Source organism: Barbus barbus, assembly GCF_936440315.1.
Source record: "Barbus barbus genome assembly, chromosome: 29".
Taxonomy (NCBI): domain Eukaryota; kingdom Metazoa; phylum Chordata; class Actinopteri; order Cypriniformes; family Cyprinidae; genus Barbus; species Barbus barbus.
This window is the reverse complement of record NC_136757.1, coordinates 28050906-28072538: the sequence shown is the minus strand read 5'-3', so window position 1 is coordinate 28072538 and position 21633 is coordinate 28050906. Positions and strand designations below refer to the sequence as shown.

The window sequence follows — 21633 nt, the reverse complement described above, 5'->3', positions numbered from 1 at the left end:
TACTGTTAATTTTTTTTTTTTTTTTTTTTTTTTTTTTTTTAAATAATTATTTGATCAAAAATACAGCAAAATTCTGTAATATTGTGAAATATTAATACAATTTCAAATAAGTGTTTTCTATTTGAATATATTTTAAAATGTAATTTATTGCTGTGATGGTAAAGGTGGATTTTCAGCATCATTACTCCGTTATTCAGTGTCACATGATCCTTCAGAAATCATTTTAATTTGCTGCTCAAGAAACATTTCTGATGATTATCAATGTTGAAAACAGTTGAGCTGCTTCATGTTTTTGTGGAAACTGATATATATTTTATTTTTCAGGATTCTTTGAAAATAATACAATAGCCGAGAGAGATCAACGTGCTGCAAACAGAAAAAACACCTGCAAATTAAGAAAACAACTTCATCAATTTTACAACACGCTCGCTACAAATGCTCATAACACGAACAAATAAAGAAACACACACTGCAAATAGAAAAAAACCACCTGCAAATTAAGAAAACCACTTCATAAATTTGACAACATATGCGTTGCAAATGCTCACAACACAAACAAATAAAGAAACGCGCTGCAAATAAAATTCTTTATTTGGTTGTGAGCATTTGCAGTGCGTTTCTTTATTTTTTTGTGTTGTGAGCATTTGCAGCACCTGCTGTCAAATTGATGAAGATGTTTTCTTGATTTGCTGGTGCTTTTTCTATTTGCATGTGTTTTCTGAAGTTGCAGCATGTTGAGCTCTCTCGGCCACCATAAAAGAACGTTGAAAAGAACAGCATTTATTTGAAATAGAAATCTTTTGTAACATTGAATATAAATGTCTTTACTGTCACTTTTGATCAATTTAATGCATCCTTACTGAATAAAAAGTGCAGCGTGTTGACTTCTCGAAGCAATTGGACTTGGAGGATGCTAAAAATGTGATAAAATCTGACTTGCGTTGAAGCAAATCACACAGATTTGACAGATTTTATTCAGATCGAGTTGGATAATAAATAAATGTAATATCTAAATGCAGATCGAATGTGTGTCATGGCATCATGTTTCTTTTTCCTTTTGGAATCAAATCATGTGCCGTTTTGTAATTGCAGTGATTAATTATTTGTTGTTTGCACTCATATTGTTGGAGCTTCTGAGATTTGCGTTGCAAAGTTTAATCAATTTACATATCTCTGGGCTTAATTAGAGCTGAAATGGAGCATTTAACTATTTTGCTGGCTTTGTGGATGATCAGACCGGTAACATTTACTATTAACAACAGGAGTCATTTGTTTTGGTATAATTAAAATTTAAATGTGGTTTTATGCTCTTCAGCATCTCCTTTTTTTCTTGCTTTCTTCTAGAAAGGGCACGTTCATTCAGACCTCGTCTTTCAGCCTACAAGCACACAAAGAACAAGACCCTCAGAGCCGAAGCTTTCAGATTGCTAGAGGAAGTGCAGACAATCATATGTAAAGGTACAGTTGACAGTGAAGTCTTCAGTTATTTTATGGATAATTCAATCCTTCATATGTTTTCATGTACCGATGCCTATTTTCCTTCTTGTTTTGAAAGATGGAGCAGGAGATTTCAAAAGTGCAGCGTAAGATGTCAGACCTGGAGTCAGTTCTGCAGCAGAAGGACGTGGAGCTCAAGGCTTCAGAAACCCAAAGAACCATCTTAGAACAAGACTTGGCCACCTATATCACCGAATGCAGCGTGGGTTTACTGTCTGCATTTGGAAATGTGGCGTGATCTGAATTGCACGGATTGGTTTGTGAAACTTTTTGTTTGTTTTGTGTGTAATTAGAGTTTGAAGCGCAGTTTGGAGCAGGCCCGCATGGAGGTGTCGCAGGAGGATGATAAAGCTCTGCAGCTCCTCCACGACATACGGGAGCAGAGCAACAAACTGCAGGAAATTAAAGAACAGGTTTGAATTCAGCATTGTAGCATTTTTGACAATGTATATTATTCCAGTGTGCAGAGAGCTCTATAAACTGCAAAAAGAAGTTCCTTAACCAGTATTTTTGTCTTGTTTTCTAGAAGAGATTAACATTTATGCAATTAGCAGATGCTTCTATCCAAAATGACTTGGGTTGCATTAATGCATTTAAAGCTATATACATTTTTATCAATTCATACATTTCCTGATTATCAAACTCATAAGCCTGTCATTGTAAAGTGGTACCTACTTGTTTTTGGAGAATATGGAGGGACCTTAAAGGAATAATTCAAACAAAAATGAAAATTTGGTAAAACTGTCCTCACCCTCAGGCCCTCTAAGATGTAGATGAGTTTGTTTCTTCATCAGATTTGGAGAAATGTAGCATTCCATCACTGTCTCAGCAATGGATCCTCTGCAGTGAATGGGTGCCGTCAGAATGAGAGTCCAAACAGCTGATAAAAACATCACAGTAATCCACACCACTCCAGTCCATCAGTTTGGTTCATTCAAATATGTTTATATACTGGAGCATCTTGAGACATATGTCTTTGTTTAGCACTGGGGTGGTCTGAGTGAGCATTTCACAGATTTCTAAGATTATTCCCATAGAGCTTCACAGGCGTCTACTAATAAGAGCCCTGCTGATAGAGTCCACAGTATGAGTACAAATGATCTCTGTCCATCTCAGCTTCTGAAATGGCGATGGCCACTTACAGCCACGAGTAAAGTGATGGAGAATGTAAGACTGAAGAATGAGATCTGAAGGTAAGAACATAATGGAAAACCAGCCTGCTTTCTGCCGCTTCTTGCACGTCTCCCCCAGAGCCAGACTCCATCGCACTGCGGTTGCCATGGAGACAAAAATGGTACCTCGCAGTGAAGGATGTTGCAGATGCATTGGAAATGCTGTCGTGACAAACCGGCAAAGGTCTCAAATTAGCAGCAATCAGACTTTTCACTTTTCATTTATCCTACAGATTTGATCAAACTGTTTGGTTTGATAAAATTTCAGTTTGGTTTCACAGAACTTTGCTGCTAGTTGATGCTTTCAAACTCTGCTGCATAGAGTCATATTGTCTTTGTGCATGTGTTTTGTTATATTTATGAATATTTATGAACTAAACAAAGAATAGCAATAAGATATATTATTTTTTAAAGACTCAAATATATATATACATACACACACACACACACACACACACACAAACACACACGTTTGTTTCTGTGTACTTTCCATAGATTTCTATTACTTTTATACTGACCAAAGTTATTTAATATCCCCTAACCCAACCCTAACCCTACACCTACTCCTTACAGAAAACCTGTTTGCATTGTTGCACTCAAGATAAACATCATTTACTATTTTTAATTATTTTTTTCCCTCGTGGGGACCACAGGTCAGTCCCCACAATGTCAAAAATGTCAGGTTTTACTATCCTTGTGGGGACATTTGATCCCCACAAAATATCATAAGTACACACACACACACATATATAAACATACATTTTAGGGCAACTGTCTAGCGATTTGATTGGAATTTGCAGAAAACACAAACAAGCAAAAAATGTTAATAGAGCTTTTATTCTCATATAAGTGACTTGTAATCAGCAGTTTTAAATTTTTTTGTTGTCTAATTTGATTAAGTTATTAGCAGTGCTTCATATGGGATAGTAGTAGGTAATTTCCTCATCACTGCTGAGTTTTAAAAGCCTTTATTACATTTTAAGTTTATAATGTTGTGTTTCATTTTGGTTAATGACTTTGAAGTCTTTATTAAAGATTTTGTTTTTAAATCCCTATGGGAAAATGACTGTAGTTGTTGGGCTCTCTTAAAAAAAGAAAGTGGCACAGAAAGGCCTTGTTCAGTTTCATGAATATATGAAGTTTGTTAAGCTCAGGGAGAATCGGTCCATTAAGTTGACAGTTCAGAACAGAGCTGCTTTTAAAGGGTGATTTCCAGTTCAGATGGAAGTTTTAGCGGCTGACAGATTTGGTTTGTGCTTTGGCTTTTAGCTTTTGGGCTTTTGGTGGGCTCGCTCATTTGAAATTTGCTTCGGATAATGTGAATGGTGTCTTAAAAGACTAAATGTTTTGTTTATTAACTGCATTGAGTTTGTAGTCATGAATTAAGATCTATTGTTAAAGTCTAGAGGAGATGCATTTTAGATTATGTACTATAGTGTTTGATCGATATGGCTTTTTCAAAGCCTGATGTTGATATATAAAGTGCTGTATTTCTGAATTGCAGAAATGACAAAAAAAACGTGAGATTTAAGCAAAAACGTCAGTTGGCTTTTCACTTAATCTGATCGGCATTTAGGAGAAACAATAGATGTATTCAAAAGCTCTCATTTGTGGTTTTCTTTCTGACGAATGAATGTTGCATTTGGGATCTTTTTAGTGCTTGCAACAATTGCGGATGCTGTAATTCCAGGCGATTTCTGGCAAAATGTCATTGTCACGATTGACGTTATTTGTGCAGGAGAGCAATTAGCTCACTATTGATAATTAAACAATCACATTAGCATAGAGGACTGACAGATGAACATTGTGTTGACTCACTTTAAGCTGATTTTTTTTATATTATGACTATCAGTTGGGAGGCAATTTTACAAAATGTCAAGCATCTCTTTTCTGTCATTTCTGGTGCATAATTATAAATCTCATTATGGTGATGTAAATCAAAAAGCATATACATTTTTTGTGAACTTCACTGTTTTTCCTCAGCACTTTCACAATATAGCATGGTCTCAAGTGCCATATGCCTTTTTTAAGGGCTACTGCATAATATATGGGACAACAATAATATTAAAGGAGTAGTTCACACAGAAATGAAAATTTGCTGAAAATGTCCTCACTTTCAGGCCATCCAAGATGTAGATGAATTTGTTTCTTCATCTTAATAGATTTGGAGAAATGTAGCATTGCATCACTTGCTCATCAATGGATCCTCTGCAGTGAATGGGTGCCGTCAGAATGAGAGTCTAAACTGCTGATAAAAAACCACAAGTAATCCACTTCAGTCCAGTTATCATCTCGTGAAGTGAAAAGCTAATATTTTGCAAGAAACAAATTCTTTAAGATCTCTTCAACTTCAAACCGTTGCTTCCCACTAAAATACAATCTGTACATATTTCTCCCTTGATTCAGATGAGACAAATTTTTCCTGGAAGCAATTGTTTGAAGTTAAAAATGTCTTAATGATGAATTAGTTTCTTTCAAACATGCAGCTTTTCACTTTACAAGACATTAATTGATGGACTGGAGTGGTGTGGATTATTGTGATGTTTTATCAGCTCTCATTCTGACGGCACCCATTCACTGCAGAGGATCTATTGGTGAGCAAGTCATGTAATGCTGTATTTCTCCAAATGTGAAGAAACGCTCTTCTACATCTTCGATGATCTGTGGGTGAGAACATTTTCAGTAAATTTTCATTTTCAGGTCAACTGTTACTTTAATGCATGGTCTCTATGTGTGCAAATTACCCAAATTCCACAGGAGCATGTCTAACATGCTTTACAACAACTTTTAATAAACACAGACAGTTACTGATTCTATCTTCTGTGCCTGTCATGCTGGATTTCCTTTTCTTCTTTAACGTAGCCCAGGCTATCGTTGTATCGCTAAATGCCGTAAGCCGTCTCGTTAGGCGATTGTGGCCTCGTCACACATGGCGTGGATGCGATTTGTGACCTGTAGCTAATGGCTGATGAAACGACGAGGGCCGATTCAGACTCGGACTGGCACACTCACTCCGTCCGCCCACTCGCTGGCCTTTCACCCACTCAGCACACTTATGTATCCACTTCTCCGCTCTGCTTTTCATGTGCTGCTCTCTCTCTCTATATCCCGTGGTTAGTTACTCAGACTGATTTCATCTCCTCTGCCTCATGTTCTCTCACAAAGGTCTTCTGATTTTCCGCTTTTATTTGATTCTGCCATTTTGCACGAAGTGGTTTGCTTAGTGTTGCATTCAAAATGGGTTGCATGAGCTCAATCTTATTCCTTTATACTTTTTGTAATGCTTCTTTACCTGTATGAATGTTTGCCCTGTCGAACGCAGGAATATTAAACTAAAATAATCGTATAAATGCCTTTAAATGATCACAACAATAAATAGCACAAAAGCCATCCTGTTATGTTATGTTAATTAAAAATGTTTAATTTCACGCATACCATTTTACTTCTTGACTCTCCTACCGCACAATAAAGACTGAAAGGAGGGGGAGGGGAAGAATCATTTCCCACAAATGATCACTTCGTCTATTTAATGGCGTCAGAAATTGAGAGTCCTCTCCAAACTTAGATTTAAGTCACTGCAAGCTAAGACCTGCCATGGCCGTGATTTTCCTCATTACTAAACTATAACACCCCCCCCCCCCCCCCCCCCCAAAAAAAAATAAAATAATTAACGATAATAATGAATCATGTCTTTATCATGTGTTTAAACAGTAAGTAGGACTATGTAAACACAGGTTGGCATTTAAAACACTAGCTTACATTAAATTGAATTATTATGGCCATTTGCTTTTTTACAAATGCTTCTATTTCAGATGGTTTATGTCAAGTCAAGTCAAGTCACCTTTATTTATATAGCGCTTTTTACAATGCAAATTGTGTCAAAGCACTGCACAATATCACAAAAGGAAAATAATGTGTCAATAAGTTTAAATAGTGTCTTTGCAATAAGGTCGGCGATATCGCTGGAAATGAAGCGTCCCCAACTAAGCAAGCCAGAGGCGACAGCGGCAAGGAACCAAAACTCCATCGGTGATAGAATGGAGAAAAAAACCTTGGGAGAAACCAGGCTCAGTCGGGGGGCCAATTCTCCTCTGGCCAACAAACCAGTAGTTCAGTTCCAAACCGCAGCAAGTCAGATTGAATGGGCTCAGCTGGTTCCAGTGGTCTTTTCCGATGGCTGTCTAAGTGGTGGGGTCCTCAATGGGGATCTGTCTCTGGCGTTCATCCAGGTGTTGGCCTCTGCCTACGATTAGGGACACATACGTCATCTCCCGGCGCTGATCCTCCATCTCAGGTGTTCGGTCATCTTAGATCATGTAGTGGTTGGATCCAGACTGAAGTTCTGTAATTCCTGGCTACCACGGGATGTTAATCCCGTGGCAGAAACGTAGAGACAAGCAGAGACATGATTAGCGTAGCTGCTGTTCCATCTAAGCAAAAATAAATTGTTCAACCCAAGCTAAAGAATAATAATAATGTACATTTGATCAGATATAACTGCAGTACAAGATTATAAAATGCATTATGTGTATGCTTGACTAAAGAGATATGTCTTTAATCTAGATTTAAACAGAGAGAGTGTGTCTGAACCCCGAATGTTATCAGGAAGGCTATTCCAGAGTTTGGGAGCCAAATGTGAAAAAGCTCTACCTCCTTTATTGGACTTTGCTATCCTAGGTACTACCAAAAGTCCAGAGTTTTGCGACCTTAGAGAGCGGGTTGGATTGTAGCGTGGTAGAAGACTAGTTAGGTACGCAGGTGCTAAATCATTTAGGGCCTTATAGGCAAGTAATAATATTTTGTAAATGATACGGAACTTAATAGGTAGCCAGTGCAGAGACTGTAAAATTGGGGTAATATGATCATATTTTCTTGATCTGGTAAGAACTCTAGCCGCTGCATTTTGGACTATCTGTAGCTTGTTTATTGAAGATGCAGGACAACCACCTAACAGTGCATTACAATAGTCCAGTCTAGAGGTCATGAATGCATGAACTAGCTTTTCTGCATCAGAAACAGGTAGCATGCTTCGAAGCTTGGCAATGTTTCTAAGATGGAAGAATGCTGTTTTTGTAACATGGGAAATATGATTTTCAAAGGACAAATTGCTGTCTAAAATAACACCCAGATTTTTGACTTTAGAGGACGTGACAGTGCATCCGTCTAGTTGCAAATTATAATCCAAGAGATTCTGTGTACTGTTTTTTGGTCCAATAAGTAATATCTCTGTCTTGTCTGAATTTAGTAGGAGGAAATTATTGGTCATCCAATCTTTTACACTTTTTACACAATCTATTATCTTAGATAGTTGAGAAGTTTCATCTGGTCTTGTTGAGATATATAATTGAGTATCATCAGCATAACAATGAAAACTTATCCCGTGTTTTCTAATAATATTTCCAAGGGGCAACATGTAAATTGAAAATAGCAGAGGACCTAGGACAGATCCTTGTGGTACTCCATACTTTACTGGTGATAATTGAGATGACTCTCCATTTAAATGGACAAAGTGGTAGCGATCGGACAGGTAGGATCTAAACCATCTTAAAGCCTGTCCTTGAATACCAATATATTTTTGTAATCGATCTATGAGTATATTATGGTCTATAGTGTCAAACGCAGCACTAAGATCAAGTAATACTAGCAATGAGGTGCAGCCTTGATCTGAAGCAAGTAGTAAGTCATTCGTAATTTTAACAAGTGCAGTTTCTGTACTATGATTGGGCCTGAAACCTGATTGAAATTCTTCATAGAGATCATTTTTTTGCAAAAAGGAGCATAGTTGAGTAGACACAACTTTTTCTAAAATTTTTGACATAAACGGAAGATTTGAAATGGGTCTGTAATTTGCCAGTTCATTTGAATCTAGTTGTGGTTTCTTAATAAGAGGCTTAATAACCGCCACCTTGAATGGTTTTGGGACGTGACCTAAATATAACGATGAGTTAATAATATTGAGAAGCGGTTTTTCTGCTACGGGTAACAACTCTTTCAGTAGTTTAGTGGGTACAGGATCTAATAAACACGTTGTTGGTTTAGATGTACTGATAAGTTTATTTAGCTCTTCCTGTCCTATAGTTGTAAAGCACGGCAGTTTTTCTTTGGGTGCGGTGAATGAAGCTGAAATACTAGACGCAGTAGAATCTACATTTGATATTGTATTTCTGATGTTATCAATTTTATCAGTAAAGAAATTCATAAAGTCATGACTATTAAACTGTGGGGGAATATTTAGATCGGGCGGTGTCTGTTTATTTGTTAGTCTAGCCACTGTGCTAAATAAGAACCTTGGATTGTTTTGGTTTTTATCTATGAGTTTGCGGATATGCTCTACCCTGGCAGCTTTTAGAGCCTGTCTATAGCTGGACATACTGTTTTTCCACGCAATTCTACAAACTTCTAATTTAGTTTTTCTCCATTTGCGCTCAAGAATACGAGTTTCTTTCTTGAGAGAATGGGTATAACTGTTGTACCATGGCGCAGTGCGTTTTTCTCTAACCTTTTTCAGTTTGAGGGGGGCAACAGCTTCCAATGTATTAGAGAAGATAGTGCCCATGTTGCTAGTCATTTCGTCTAGTTCATGCGTATTTATGGGTACACAGAGCAGTTGAGATAAATCAGGCAGGTTATTTGTGAATCTGTCTTTGGTGGCTGGAACAATAGTTCTGCCCAGACGATAACGCGGAGCCATATAACTAATATCAGTAATAGGCAGCATGCACGATACAAGGAAATGATCAGTAATATCGTCACATTGAGGTACGATATCTATATCAGTAAGATCAAGTCCATGCGATATAATTAAATCTAGCGTATGATTAAAACGATGAGTGGGCCCGGTGACGTTTTGCTTGACTCCAAAAGAGTTTATTAGGTCAGTAAACGCAAGTCCTAACGCATCATTTGTATTATCAACGTGAATGTTAAAATCTCCGACAATTAGTAGTTTATCAACATTAACTAGTAGATCTGAGAGGAAATCTGCAAATTCTTTTAGGAAATCTGTATATGGCCCTGGCGGTCTATACACAGTAGCCAGAGCAAGAGATAGGAGAGATTTATTTTGCATATCTAACAGTGACACATTAAGCAGAAGTAGTTCGAATGAGTTAAACCTCCTGTATCCTGTTTTCTGAGTAACATTGAGAATATCACTATATATTGTTGCAACACCGCCGCCACGACCAGTCTGACGGGGCTCATGTTTATAACAGTAGCTTGGTGGAGTAGACTCATTTAGACCAAAATATTCATTTGGTTTAAGCCAGGTTTCAGTTAGGCAGAGTACATCAAAATTATTATCTGTGATCATTTCATTTACAATAACTGCTTTGGGTGCGAGTGATCTAATGTTTAAGAGTCCAAGTTTTAAAAATTGTTTTTGTTCATTTATTTTGCGTTTTTCTGGTTTGATCACGGTCAGATTTTTTCTAGATCCTGCATTGAATTTATATTTTGATCTCGCTATTCGGGGAACAGACACAGTCTTTATAGATTGGACAACGCAATTACTTCTATTTTTTAAGTGGGTTGAACAAAAGTCATCATGGCAGTTATTTGAGAGTTGGCTTACTAGTCAGATGGAGCGTAGCATCCTGGAGATGTTGTCCGACAGGAGTTCCGCTCCGACTCTGCTGGGGTGCAGGCCATCAGCACGGAAAAGCCTAGGACGCTCCCAGAAAAGATTCCAATTATTAACAAAGAGCAGTTTCTGTTCTTTACACCATGACGATAACCATTCGTTTAAAGCAAAAAGTCTACTGAACCTTTCGTTTCCTTGTCGATACGTGGGAAGCGGTCCTGACACGATGATCGTCGCCGCGGGTGATGTGCTGCGTACCGTCTCGATCAGGCTCCTGTAGTCCCTCTTCAGTGTCTCCGTCTGCCGCAGCTTGATGTCGTTGGCCCCCGCGTGCAGCACGACAGCACCGATGTTCTCGTTGCCCTTCAGGATCGCAGGTATCTGCGCAGAAACATCGAGAACACGTGCACCGGGGAAACAGTGAGTGTGCACTTTACCTTCAGCTGACGTAGCACGGACGTGCCGGACGATGGAGCTTCCCACGACCACAGCATCGTGTTCCGTCTCGCGGAGGGGGGCGAAGCGGTTCCGGGTGGAGATGAAGGACATCTGGGAAGATCGCGTTCTGGGTGCACAGGGTCTGTGCAAAGAAACACACGGAGTAGGGGTGGTGGGGATGTTAGAAGCGTGTACTTTACCTTCAGCTAGCGTAGCACGGACGTGCCGGACAATGGAGTCTCCAACGATCACAATGTCGCGTTCTGTCTCGTGGAGGGGGGCGAATTTGTTCCTAGTGGAGATCTCGAAGACAGGGGGGGGGGAAGTCGTCACCCGAGGCCTGGCTCGCGTCCTCCGCTGCTGCAGCACCCAGGGTCCGTGGCGTCCCGGCGCCGGAGTGAAGGACATCTGGGAAGATCGAGTCCTGGGTGCACAGGGTCTGTGCAGAGAAACACACGGAGTAGAGGTGGTGGGAGTGTTAGCAGCGTGCTGTATACTTACCCCGGACTTGTGAGCGTCAGCCCGGGATGTTTCCAGCGCGGCTCTCCGTTCCTTCAGCTGGGCCTTTTTCTCCAGCAGGTCGCGGATCTGTTTCTCCACGGCCTCCAGCTCCAGCTGCACCGAATGCAGCTCGAACGTGTCCTCACCTGCACTCAGAGGTAGACACAAATCCGCCATTTAAGCAAGTAACAGTGAAACGATAGTAATGTGTGTGAATAGAGGATTTGCAATGTAAGCGAGATTAGCGGTTGCCACGCTGCCGATGCTAACGGGCTATAAACTAATAGCAGATTCGAGAATCAGAATAAAACTAGTGATAAACAGGCGCTCTGATCGGATTTGTTATAGAACGCTATAGTGGATATATTCATACGTTATAGAAAAGCCGTTTGACTAAGGCAATCGAAGCCCCACTGTCGTCGTTAATGCAGGTTCAGTGGCAAACGGTTCAATATAGCGCACTAACTAACAACCCGACCAAACGCGCCAACCCGTTTGACTAAGGCAATCAAGCCCCACTGTCGTCGTTAAAGCAGGTTCAGTGGCAAACGGGATCACGTTAGAAAAAACAAAACAAAAAAGGCGAAAAGGGCAAGGCCCTGTGTAAGGCCCCGGCTTTTCTATAACTTATGTGCTTACATGAAGCAGACTAATATTTATTTTTAATATGAAATCACAAGGCATTTTGTAGTCTCTCTTATCTGATACACTCAGTTCAGTTCATAGATCACTCTCCTATTGAGCTCATGATTTGATTCAGGTGTGTTAAATAAGGGAGACATACGAAATGTGCAGAGCTGTGGATCAAGCATTGAAAACCACTACAGGCTATACAAATGACATTGTGCTATTTATTATAATTGGATGCCTTGTGTCACATTATTTTTCTTAAGAATCAATAAAATCATTCTGGGATTTATTCCAACAATATGAGGTCACATGCAGAGACATGCCCATTCAAAGTGCATGTGCCCCCTCAGGTTTTTGAGTCAAGTGGATTTTGAAAGCAGCTTCCAAAAGATAATATTTTCTATTTTTGATACAGTCACACCGTCATGATTAAATCATTCAGTGCGTCATATCATCAGCAGCTAATTAATCTAATTTTGTAATTTTGATGCTAAATTTAGTGAGACAAAGTGGAATTTTTATATTTTAAGATTTCGTATTTAGCCTTTTTATTTAATTTTAAAACATGATTGCAGACAAATTTTGCTTTTGTTAAATAACTAGCCTAATAATTTTTGAGTCAAAAAACAGCATTAAAATATAGCAGATAACAGATATAAAAGGACTGATCTTCTGGTCTTTCTTTAATAAACACTATTTACATAACTCTAAATTAATACTTTATATTGCACTATAAATGAACGCAACTAATAGAAAATGAGGTTTTTTTTGTGACGTATTGTCAAGTATGGTGACCCATACTCGAAATTGGTGCTCTGCGTTTAACCCATCCAAGTACACACACACACACACACACACACACACACGGAGCAGTGGGCAGCCATTTATGCATAAAGAACTTTTCTGTGCTACAAAGAACCTTTTTTGTGCAATGGAAAGGTACTTTGGATATAAAAGGTTCTTCATGGAACCATACAGGGTCCCAAAGCACCTTTTTTTTTAAGAGTGTAAGACATTGTCATTTTACCAGACAGAGCATTATGGATATTAATTTATGTAGATACAGGACACTGTATGGTCAAAGGTTGTTTAAATATTCAGGTGCAAAGGAATGGAATATGCTACAATTAGATATTAAGGTATTTACTAATTGTGAGGGTTTCAGAAGAGACTGTTTTTAGATAGTGTGGCAGGGTGGAAGGAACACGCGACAAGCAGAGCTTGGGTTAAGGCCCCGGAGGGTGGGTTTTATTAAGAAATGGGTGAATACGTGGATGGTGGTGGCGTTCACGCTGGTGGCGGTGCTCTCGGCCGTTTCCAGGTGCGGGTGAATCCGTGTGATGCTCGCAGCGGTGCTGATCGGTTACACACTGCTGTCTGGAACGGGATAGAGAAAAGAGTGTTAGGTTGCTGTCTAATGCTGTTTAAATACAGCCAGTCTGACGAGGCGCAGGTATGGCCAATCAGCCCGTGATGAGCTGTGAACAGGTGCTCCACGTGAATTTCCAGGGCAACACTGATGTGGACTCGGGACACTCGTCACAGTAGGATGTCTTAAAATGTATAAGGAATTGTTGATCTGTTTGTTATTTTACGGGAGTGAGCATATTTTTTGACTAGAATTTTCTTCTCTCTTTTTAAAGCAAGGACCACAATGGAAATTAGTTACTGTAACTATATTGTGTTATTCTTGACAAGAAGGTTGTAACAGTGAATTACTACTTTTTGTGTCAAATAAACTCAACTCCGCTCAACTCAATATTTATAATATATTTATAATATTTATATATTTCTTTTGTCTGACTTAATAGGATTAAATTGCACTGCAAAACTTTGGGTAAAAGCATCTGCTACTTATTACAGTACTTGTCCAAATGATAAAATAATAAAACATTTATTAAAGTGCAGTGTTTCTGTTCTTTATAGACATGGACACAGAGGACATGTCCCTCAGTAACTAAAGTGCCATTTTAACCATTTATGACCCTGCAGGAGTACCACGCTCAGCTGGAGGAAATGCGCGTGTCTGTTCGTCAGCTGGAGGAGAACCTGTCCGCCGCTCGCCGCCGCAGCGACCTGTACGAATCCGAGCTGAAAGAGTCTCGCCAGACCAGCGAGGAGCTCAAGAGGAAGGCTGTGGAATACCAGCAGAAGATTCAGAAGGTTTGTTCACGTTCAAAGCGAGAACCGTCTTGTTGATGCAAGCTAGATGAGATACGATCAGTCTGTTTTGATTCTGCAGGCCAAAGAACAAGGCAAAGCTGAGATAGAAGAACTTCTGACCAAATTGCAGAAGGTAATATAATCACTATTTACTCACTGTTTCCATTCGCAGTTAAGAAGACCAACATATTTTGGTGCTAGAATTCCTAATTTGCTTAACCAACAATACCTCCATGGTAAATGAGCCAAAAGGCCACGCTGATTGACCGGTACTAACCAGTCTGGAGCATAAATCATGCCGTTGTAAGTGCAATTGCTAATGCGGCTGTTTTTGTATTTAAGCTTCTTTATTTGTAAATGTCTCAGACCAATGCAGAGCAACAAGTGAAGATGGAAGAACTCCAGGAGAAGCTTGCCAAGGTACCATGCACATTTATTTAAAAATCAGCCCTTCTTGAAGAACTGAAACATTATTTTAAATTCAGTAAAATTACATATTTATCTACATTGATGCTGTCATTGGACTGAATGAGCTGATAATGACAATCACTTTGCAACATCAACACTGTTATTGAATTGAATTGAATCAACACTGAACTGACTTGAACTGAATAACAACACTATTGTCTTTTGTAGAGCTGCTTTAAGGCTGAAATATAAATTAGTTTTATAACTGATGAATTTTACAACATTAACACTTTTATTTTCCTGTTTATTTGAGTGAAGCTGCTTTGAAATAATCTGTATTGTGTAAAGCACTATATAAATAAATGTGATTTATCGTGCATCACACAGCACTAGTTAGATGATAGCTAATCTATGACCCCCCCAAAATAAAAAAATATCCCATTAAATTTACAGTATAAAACTGGTAGCTTTAGTTACCAGAAATTCACAGTAAAATACAAATCAAAACAGTGTTTCTGAAATTACAAAATAAAATATTGATGCCTATATATATTTTAGAACTTATAACCATATATTTCATTAAGTGATATGTTATAATATACCAAAATCTGCTTTTTACCTTAAAATGTAATAATACCAAACACTGTAAAAAAAAAAGTTAAATGAAGTAAATAAAACATGTAAATAAGTACACAAAACAAAGATATGTAGTGTTTGTTTTACAAGAAAATACTGTTTCAGTTTTTCTACTTCCAATGTGTTAATTCATAAGCGTGCAACAGTCCTTGTACTGCTTGCACTCTAAATTATATGTTAAATTATAGTTTGTTCTATCAAAAACTATAAATTTGACTGTGTTTCACTGTATAATTACATAAAATGCCTTGTTGAAACATTTACAGTTCCTCTTCAGGAACTCGAGCTGCATAAGGAGACGCTTTGGGGGAACGCCTACAGCGTAACCGGCTCTGAATACCAATGAAATCTGTCCAATGGATGGGAGGGACGTCACGGGCGAGGTGACGTAATGACCAGCTGGTATAAAAGCACGTGCGGTGAAACCGGCGTCAGCTTTCTGTCATTCAGCTAAGCGCTCTGTGTCTTGTAAATCTTATTTACTGTTGTCTGTTTGGCAAGGTCATGTCAAAAAGGCTTTGTAAAACTAAGCATGGGAGAAGTGAGGCGTAATACGGGCTGTGTGTTCCTCCGTGCAAATGTTATTTGTGTGCGGAGGATGCGCATAGCTTGTGTGTGCTTTGCTTGGGAGCGAGGCACGCGGAGGCAGCCCTCGAGGGGGCTGACTGTCCGCACTGCTAGGGTTTTCCTCTGCGTGTGCTTCGCTCCCGAAAGGCCCTCTTCTCTGGAGAGGGTTCTTTCATTGGCGTTCCCCGCGGCGCGGGTCCCGCTTCCGCTGAGGAGGAGCGGAGACGGCGCTCGTGGGGTTTGCAACGGGATCTAGCAGAGGGATCGAAGACGAGCGAGTCTCTATCTCCATCCTCACCTGCTGGATCCCTCGAGCGCAATACGAGCTGTGTGTTCCTCCCTGCAAACGTATTTTGTGTGCGGGGGATACACACAGCTTGTGTGTTTGGCGTTCCCCGCAGCGCTGCCCCGCTTCCGCTGAGGCGGAGCTGTACATGAGACCCCTACAGTGGTGGCTCAAGACCAAGGGGTTCTTCCCGAGGGGAAACCCGCTTGGCATGATCAAGGTCACGCGGCGATGCCTACGTGCCTTAGACATGTGGAGACAACCTTGGCTCTTGTCCCAGGGCCCAGTGTTGGGAGCTCCGTGTCGCCGCGTACGCTAGCGACAGACGTATCCTTCACCGGTTGGGGAGCGGTCATGAGTGGCCACCCTGCCCACGGTCTGTGGAGGGGTCATTATCTCGCTTGGCACGTGCTCAGGCTCGAGATGCTGGCCGTGCTTCAGGCTCTGAAATACTTTCTCCCAGACCTAAGAAGTTGCCATGTGTTAGTTCGCACCGACAACACATCGGTGGTCTCTTATAGCAACCACTAAGGAGGTCTGCAGTTCGCGCCCCCTGTACAGGCTGGCGCACCAGATCCTTGTGTGGGCTATGAGGCCGAGCTCTCCTGGTTGGTCGAGCTGGCATTGCTCCCCTCAACTTTGAGGGTCACCTGAGCATGCCGCTCCCTTCTGAGCGTCTGAGTGAGCATCTCAATGTGGGAGCAGACACCCTGTCGAGGCAGGGGCTGTTATCCGGGGAATGGATGCTTCACACCGAGGTACAGATCTGAGACTGTACGCCCTGAAGTGGAGACTCTTCACTTCATGGTGCGGAGATCGCCAGCTCGACCCAGTTAACTGCCCGGTTGGTACAGTGCTGGAGTTGCTGCAGGCTCGACTCTCCGCAGGGTTAGCCCACTCCACCTTGAAGGTTTTTGTGGCGGCAATTTCGGCCTACCACACCCTTCTTGGTGGACAGTCAGTGTGCAGACACCCGCTAGTTACACGTTTCCTCCGTGGTGCACTGAGGCTAAGGCCTCCAGTACGGTCCCGGGCCCCCCCTTGGGACTTGGCTGTGGTATTGATGCTCTCTGTAGGCCTCCATTCGAGCCTATTGAGGAGATCTCAGATCACCCTGAAGACCGTGTTTCTTCTGGCGATTTCATCTCTGAAGAGAGTTGGGGATTTGCGGCCTGTCAATGGCCTCTGCTCACCACACGTGCTTTTATACTAGCTGGTCATTACGTCACCTCGCCCGTGACGTCCCTCCCATCCATTGGACAGATTTCATTGGTATTCAGAGCCGGTTACGCTGTAGGCGGTCACCCAAAACGTCTCCTGATGCAGCGTCTCGTTCCTTCAAGGAACTGGGGTTACATACGTAACCTAAGACGTTTTTCACTGTCTATGGTAAGGTCATTTACAAACCAATTTACAGGTTTTTACTGTAGCAGTTTGAGTCTTTTTCTGTACAATTTTTACAATGTTTCCTTTTCTCTCAGGCTGTGAAGGCGAGTACAGAAGCCACTGAACTCCTGCAGAACGTCCGCCAGGCTAAAGAACGTCTGGAGCGAGACCTGGAGCGTCTGCAGACCAAAGGAGACTCCACCGACAGCCTGCGCAGACGCCTGCGAGAGACTGAGGTGACGCACTGCACAGCTTCTCCAGACGCTTATGGCTTTATTTACAAATATCATGATTATGATTAGATCAAATTCGACTTCATTGTCATTACACAAAGAATAAGCAGGAAACAATTCCTGTAACTCAAACAGTAGATCCTGAAGTGTTAAAATAAAATGTAGACATTGAATGCTGTGTTACTCGCTTAGGATAAAAGCATCTGCCAAATGCATGAATGTAACTGCAAATCTAAACATCATAATTAACCCATTGTAATCCACTTTTGCTGACATTTAGCCTTAAAGGGGACCTATTATGCCCCTTTTTTACAAGATGTAAAATAGGTCTCTGATGTCCCCAGAGCGTATATGTGAAGTTTTAGCTCAAAATACCCACAGATAAATTTGTATAGCTTGTTAAAATTGGCACTTTTAGGGTATGAGCTAAAATGCACTGATTTTGAGTATGTTGCTTTAAATGCGGAGAAGAGGGCGGAGCTTCAAGAACTCAAGCTCTGGAAGTAGCAGTGCTAGCCTTTGCTAATAACCATTCCACTATTAGTACAAGCCTGTTATCTTTACAGAAAACAGAAAACTCGGCTTCAAAGTCAGTCATCTGATTATACTGTGCATGATAAATTTGCATTTATGAATTACACAGACGGGGAGCACTGCAGGATAAAAATAACAACATAGCTGGTCTCATGCTATCACAAACTTTATAAGTTCCACTTCTGATAATGAGCTCGACAACTTCAAGCGATCGACTCACATTGCTTTCATATGCAACTTTTAACTACCACATTCCTACTCTCGATCATGATAGCACTTGAAGACAGCACCAGTGAAAACAGACAGAGACCATGATAGCTTTAGCAATTAGCCTTACAGAGTGCCAAGAAGCTCTTTCAGAAGAGCAATTTGGAAAAACAACAAGTGATACTTACTTTGTCTGGAGCTGACGTTCATGCACGGAGCGTTGGTATTGATTCCTAAACATTTAGGGGACGTTACACATTTTTTGTGAAAAAAATTTAATTTAACCACAGTGTCCTCGGCTCAGATGAGGGAGATTATGGCGACTCCTATGTTCATTAGTGCATCCCAAAACACAACACTTGTAAAGCCTCTTTGGCGCTGACATTATATATATCTCCAGTAATGGCGAACATCTTCTCACTCAGGGCTGTGTTTATGCTAATAGGGCAGAGAGCGTCACAAATGGGTGGGACTTTTTCCCCTCGGTGACGTGAACAGAGGGTGAATCTGAAACAGCTCATTTGGAGAGACTGTTTTTTCTTGTTTTAAGCATAAACTTCCTTTATTTTGATACATATTTCAGGAAACAAGACTTAATATCTTAACTAATTTTGCTTCTCAAGTAAATATATCTTGATTTAATGTTTAGGCACTTATGCTGGAAAACCAGACAAAAATACGAAGTATGATAATCAATTTTTGTGGTATGTAGACCATCTCAGGTTGTCGTTTGCAGTTTAGACACAGTGTAACCTTAATTTTAAAATCTGATTTATTAATAGAAATACTGTGTGAAATGAGGTTTTTCCTTTTTTGGGATGGAACAGGATGGCAAGAAAACCCTGGAGAACCAGGTGAAGAGGCTGGAGATGGTGGAACGGAGAGAAACTAAACTCAAAGAAGACATTCATACCAAGTCACAGCAGATCCAACAGATGGCTGACAAAATCATGGTAAGCCTGAGACGTGAGCGAGCGCTGAACTCCCGCTGATTTACACATTCTGTATCTTAAACACACACACAAACAAACAGGTAAACACTGGAGCTGTTCAATCAACACGACGTGTCGATGAAATACAATTGCTGCGCTCCAGAAACGTCTTCTGGAGGTGTCACATGCACACAGTAAAGCTACTTAAGACACGTAACACCTCTTAGTCACGCGCGGTATACCTCCTCAAACCCTCACGCTTGCATTAAACACACACATTTTCTGTTTTATTCGTTTTTCTTCGACCTGCTTAGCCTGGCAGTGTCAGCGCTTCTTTTCCTCAGCTCCCAGCATGCTCTCTGGCCCTGTCACGGCTCCAAAAGTGACAGATTGCAGTGGATCATCTCAGTCTTTGGCCACAATCATGTGTGTCACAATGACGATGTGTTTTTAGCTGGATGATTTATACCATACATTATTGATTTTTATTAATTAGTCACTATTCACAAGTGCTTAAAAATGAAATGGCACATTCATCTGGAGACCAGAGTTGTTATCGCTAATTAATAATAAAACTATTAACTCTATTAAATCTAGACTCAAAACTACTGTTTAGCTGTGCATTTACTGTATGAGCACTGTGCTACGTCTGAATGATTTCACTGTATTTTATGTATACTCATTTCTTTATTCTTAACTCTTTTTAAAATTATGACAAAAACGGCTTATAGGGACTACAACGAGTTACTTCCTGGGTTCGTGACGTAACAAACCCAGATAAACCCCGCCCCCGGGAACACTCAATCAGGCCATGCTGCGCTGATTTAAAGAAGAGGAAGAGAAAACTAGGGGTGCACGTAAAGATCTATTCATACATAAATCCCGATTCTGTCTTCTGTCGATTCTAATGGATTCACAAGTTTCAAAATGTTCTAAAGCAGCGGTTCTTAATCATGTTCCTTGCGTCCTCCTGCTCTGCATCTCTCTCTCTCTACCTCTTTCTCTCTCATTCAGATCATCAGCTCAGCTCCAACAATGAACTGTTCCATTTATACACTTATTTTCACATAGCTATGAGAAGCGTTATACATGGACACGTGTGCGGTTGCCGTACTGTATTAAAGCTTTAATCAGAATAAAACCGTGTATTAAAAGCTAACAGAAGCAGTAGCATTTACAAATAACAGCGTATCTAAAAGTATGAGACGAAAACAAACAAAAAACATACCATTAAGAGCCATGTTCTTGCGCAGGTTCTGCGCGATCCTCTTCACTAATATTCTCTGCGTCTCAATCAGGCTCCAATTGATAAGCAATATAGATGACGTCATTGTTTACAATTCAACACCGAGCACATGCCGCTGAGGTGAGGGGCGGGGCGTTTAGATGAGCATTGGCGATTTAGCCAATCACAACACACTGGGCCAGCTAACCAGTCTGAGCCCATTGCGTATTTCTGAGGGAGGGGCTTCATAAAACCAAGAACTCATCGGCGTGTTCATGAGAGAAGGGACAGAGCAGTGTGGAATAAAGGTAAATTATGTGAAAAATAATGTTTTTTTTGTTTGTTTTTTAAACGAAGCATGAACACACCCCATAAACACAATCAAGCCTAGAAAAAAGCCAGTCAACCACCCCTTTAAATAAACTATATACAGTATATAAACTAATAACTAAAAATGATAAAACTAATAACTTTTACTGTATTACAATACAAGTTATGGTTTGTATTCCAAAAATGATACATTTGACTGTATTTTACTGTATAATTACACACACTCACCGGCCACTTTATTAGGTACACCTGTTCAAATGCTTGGTAACACAAATTGCTAATCAGCCAATCACATGGCAGCAACTCAATGCATTTAGGCATCTAGATGTGGTGAAGACGACTTGCTGAAGTTCAAACCGAGCATCAGAATAAAGGGGGAAGAAAGAGGATTTAAGTGACTTTGAATGTGGAATGGTTGTTGGTGCCAGACGGGCTGGTCTGAGTATTTCAAAAACTGCTGGTCTACTGGGATTTTCACGCACAACCATCTCTAGGGTTTACAGAGAATGGTCCGAAAAAGAGAAAATATCCAGTGAGCGGCAGTTGTGTGGACGAAAATGCCTTGTTGATGTCAGAGGTCAGAGCAGAATGGGCAGACTGGTTAGAGATGATAGAAAGGCATCAGTAACTCAAATAACCACTCGTTACAACCAAGGTATGCAGCATACCATCTCTGAACGCACAACACGTCGAACCCTGAAGCTACAGCAGCAGAAGACCACACCGGGTGCCGCTCCTGTCAGCTAAGAACAGGAAACGGAGGCTACAATTCACACAGGCTCACCAAAATCAGACAATAGAAGATTGGAAAAACATTGCCTGGTCTGATGAGTCTCGATTTCTGCTGCAACATTCAGATGGTAGGGTCAGAATTTGGCATAAAGAACATGAAAGCATGGATCCATC

At 40.6% G+C, this 21633-nt stretch overlaps 1 protein-coding gene across 1 annotated transcript in view; it reads left to right on the top strand.

Moving 5' to 3' along the window:
- Positions 1-1555: 1555 nt before the first annotated feature.
- The window catches only part of LOC306849360 (citron Rho-interacting kinase-like), a gene marked incomplete at its 5' end in the record, with an annotated part of 60005 nt that continues 39927 nt past the window's right edge, over positions 1556-21633 (top strand). The window contains 7 exons of the mRNA XM_079384318.1: positions 1556-1699; positions 1791-1910; positions 13813-13983; positions 14063-14116; positions 14350-14403; positions 17362-17502; positions 19068-19193. Of these exons, the coding sequence (XP_079240444.1) occupies positions 1556-1699; positions 1791-1910; positions 13813-13983; positions 14063-14116; positions 14350-14403; positions 17362-17502; positions 19068-19193 (810 nt within the window). The remainder of the gene's footprint in view (positions 1700-1790; positions 1911-13812; positions 13984-14062; positions 14117-14349; positions 14404-17361; positions 17503-19067; positions 19194-21633) is intronic.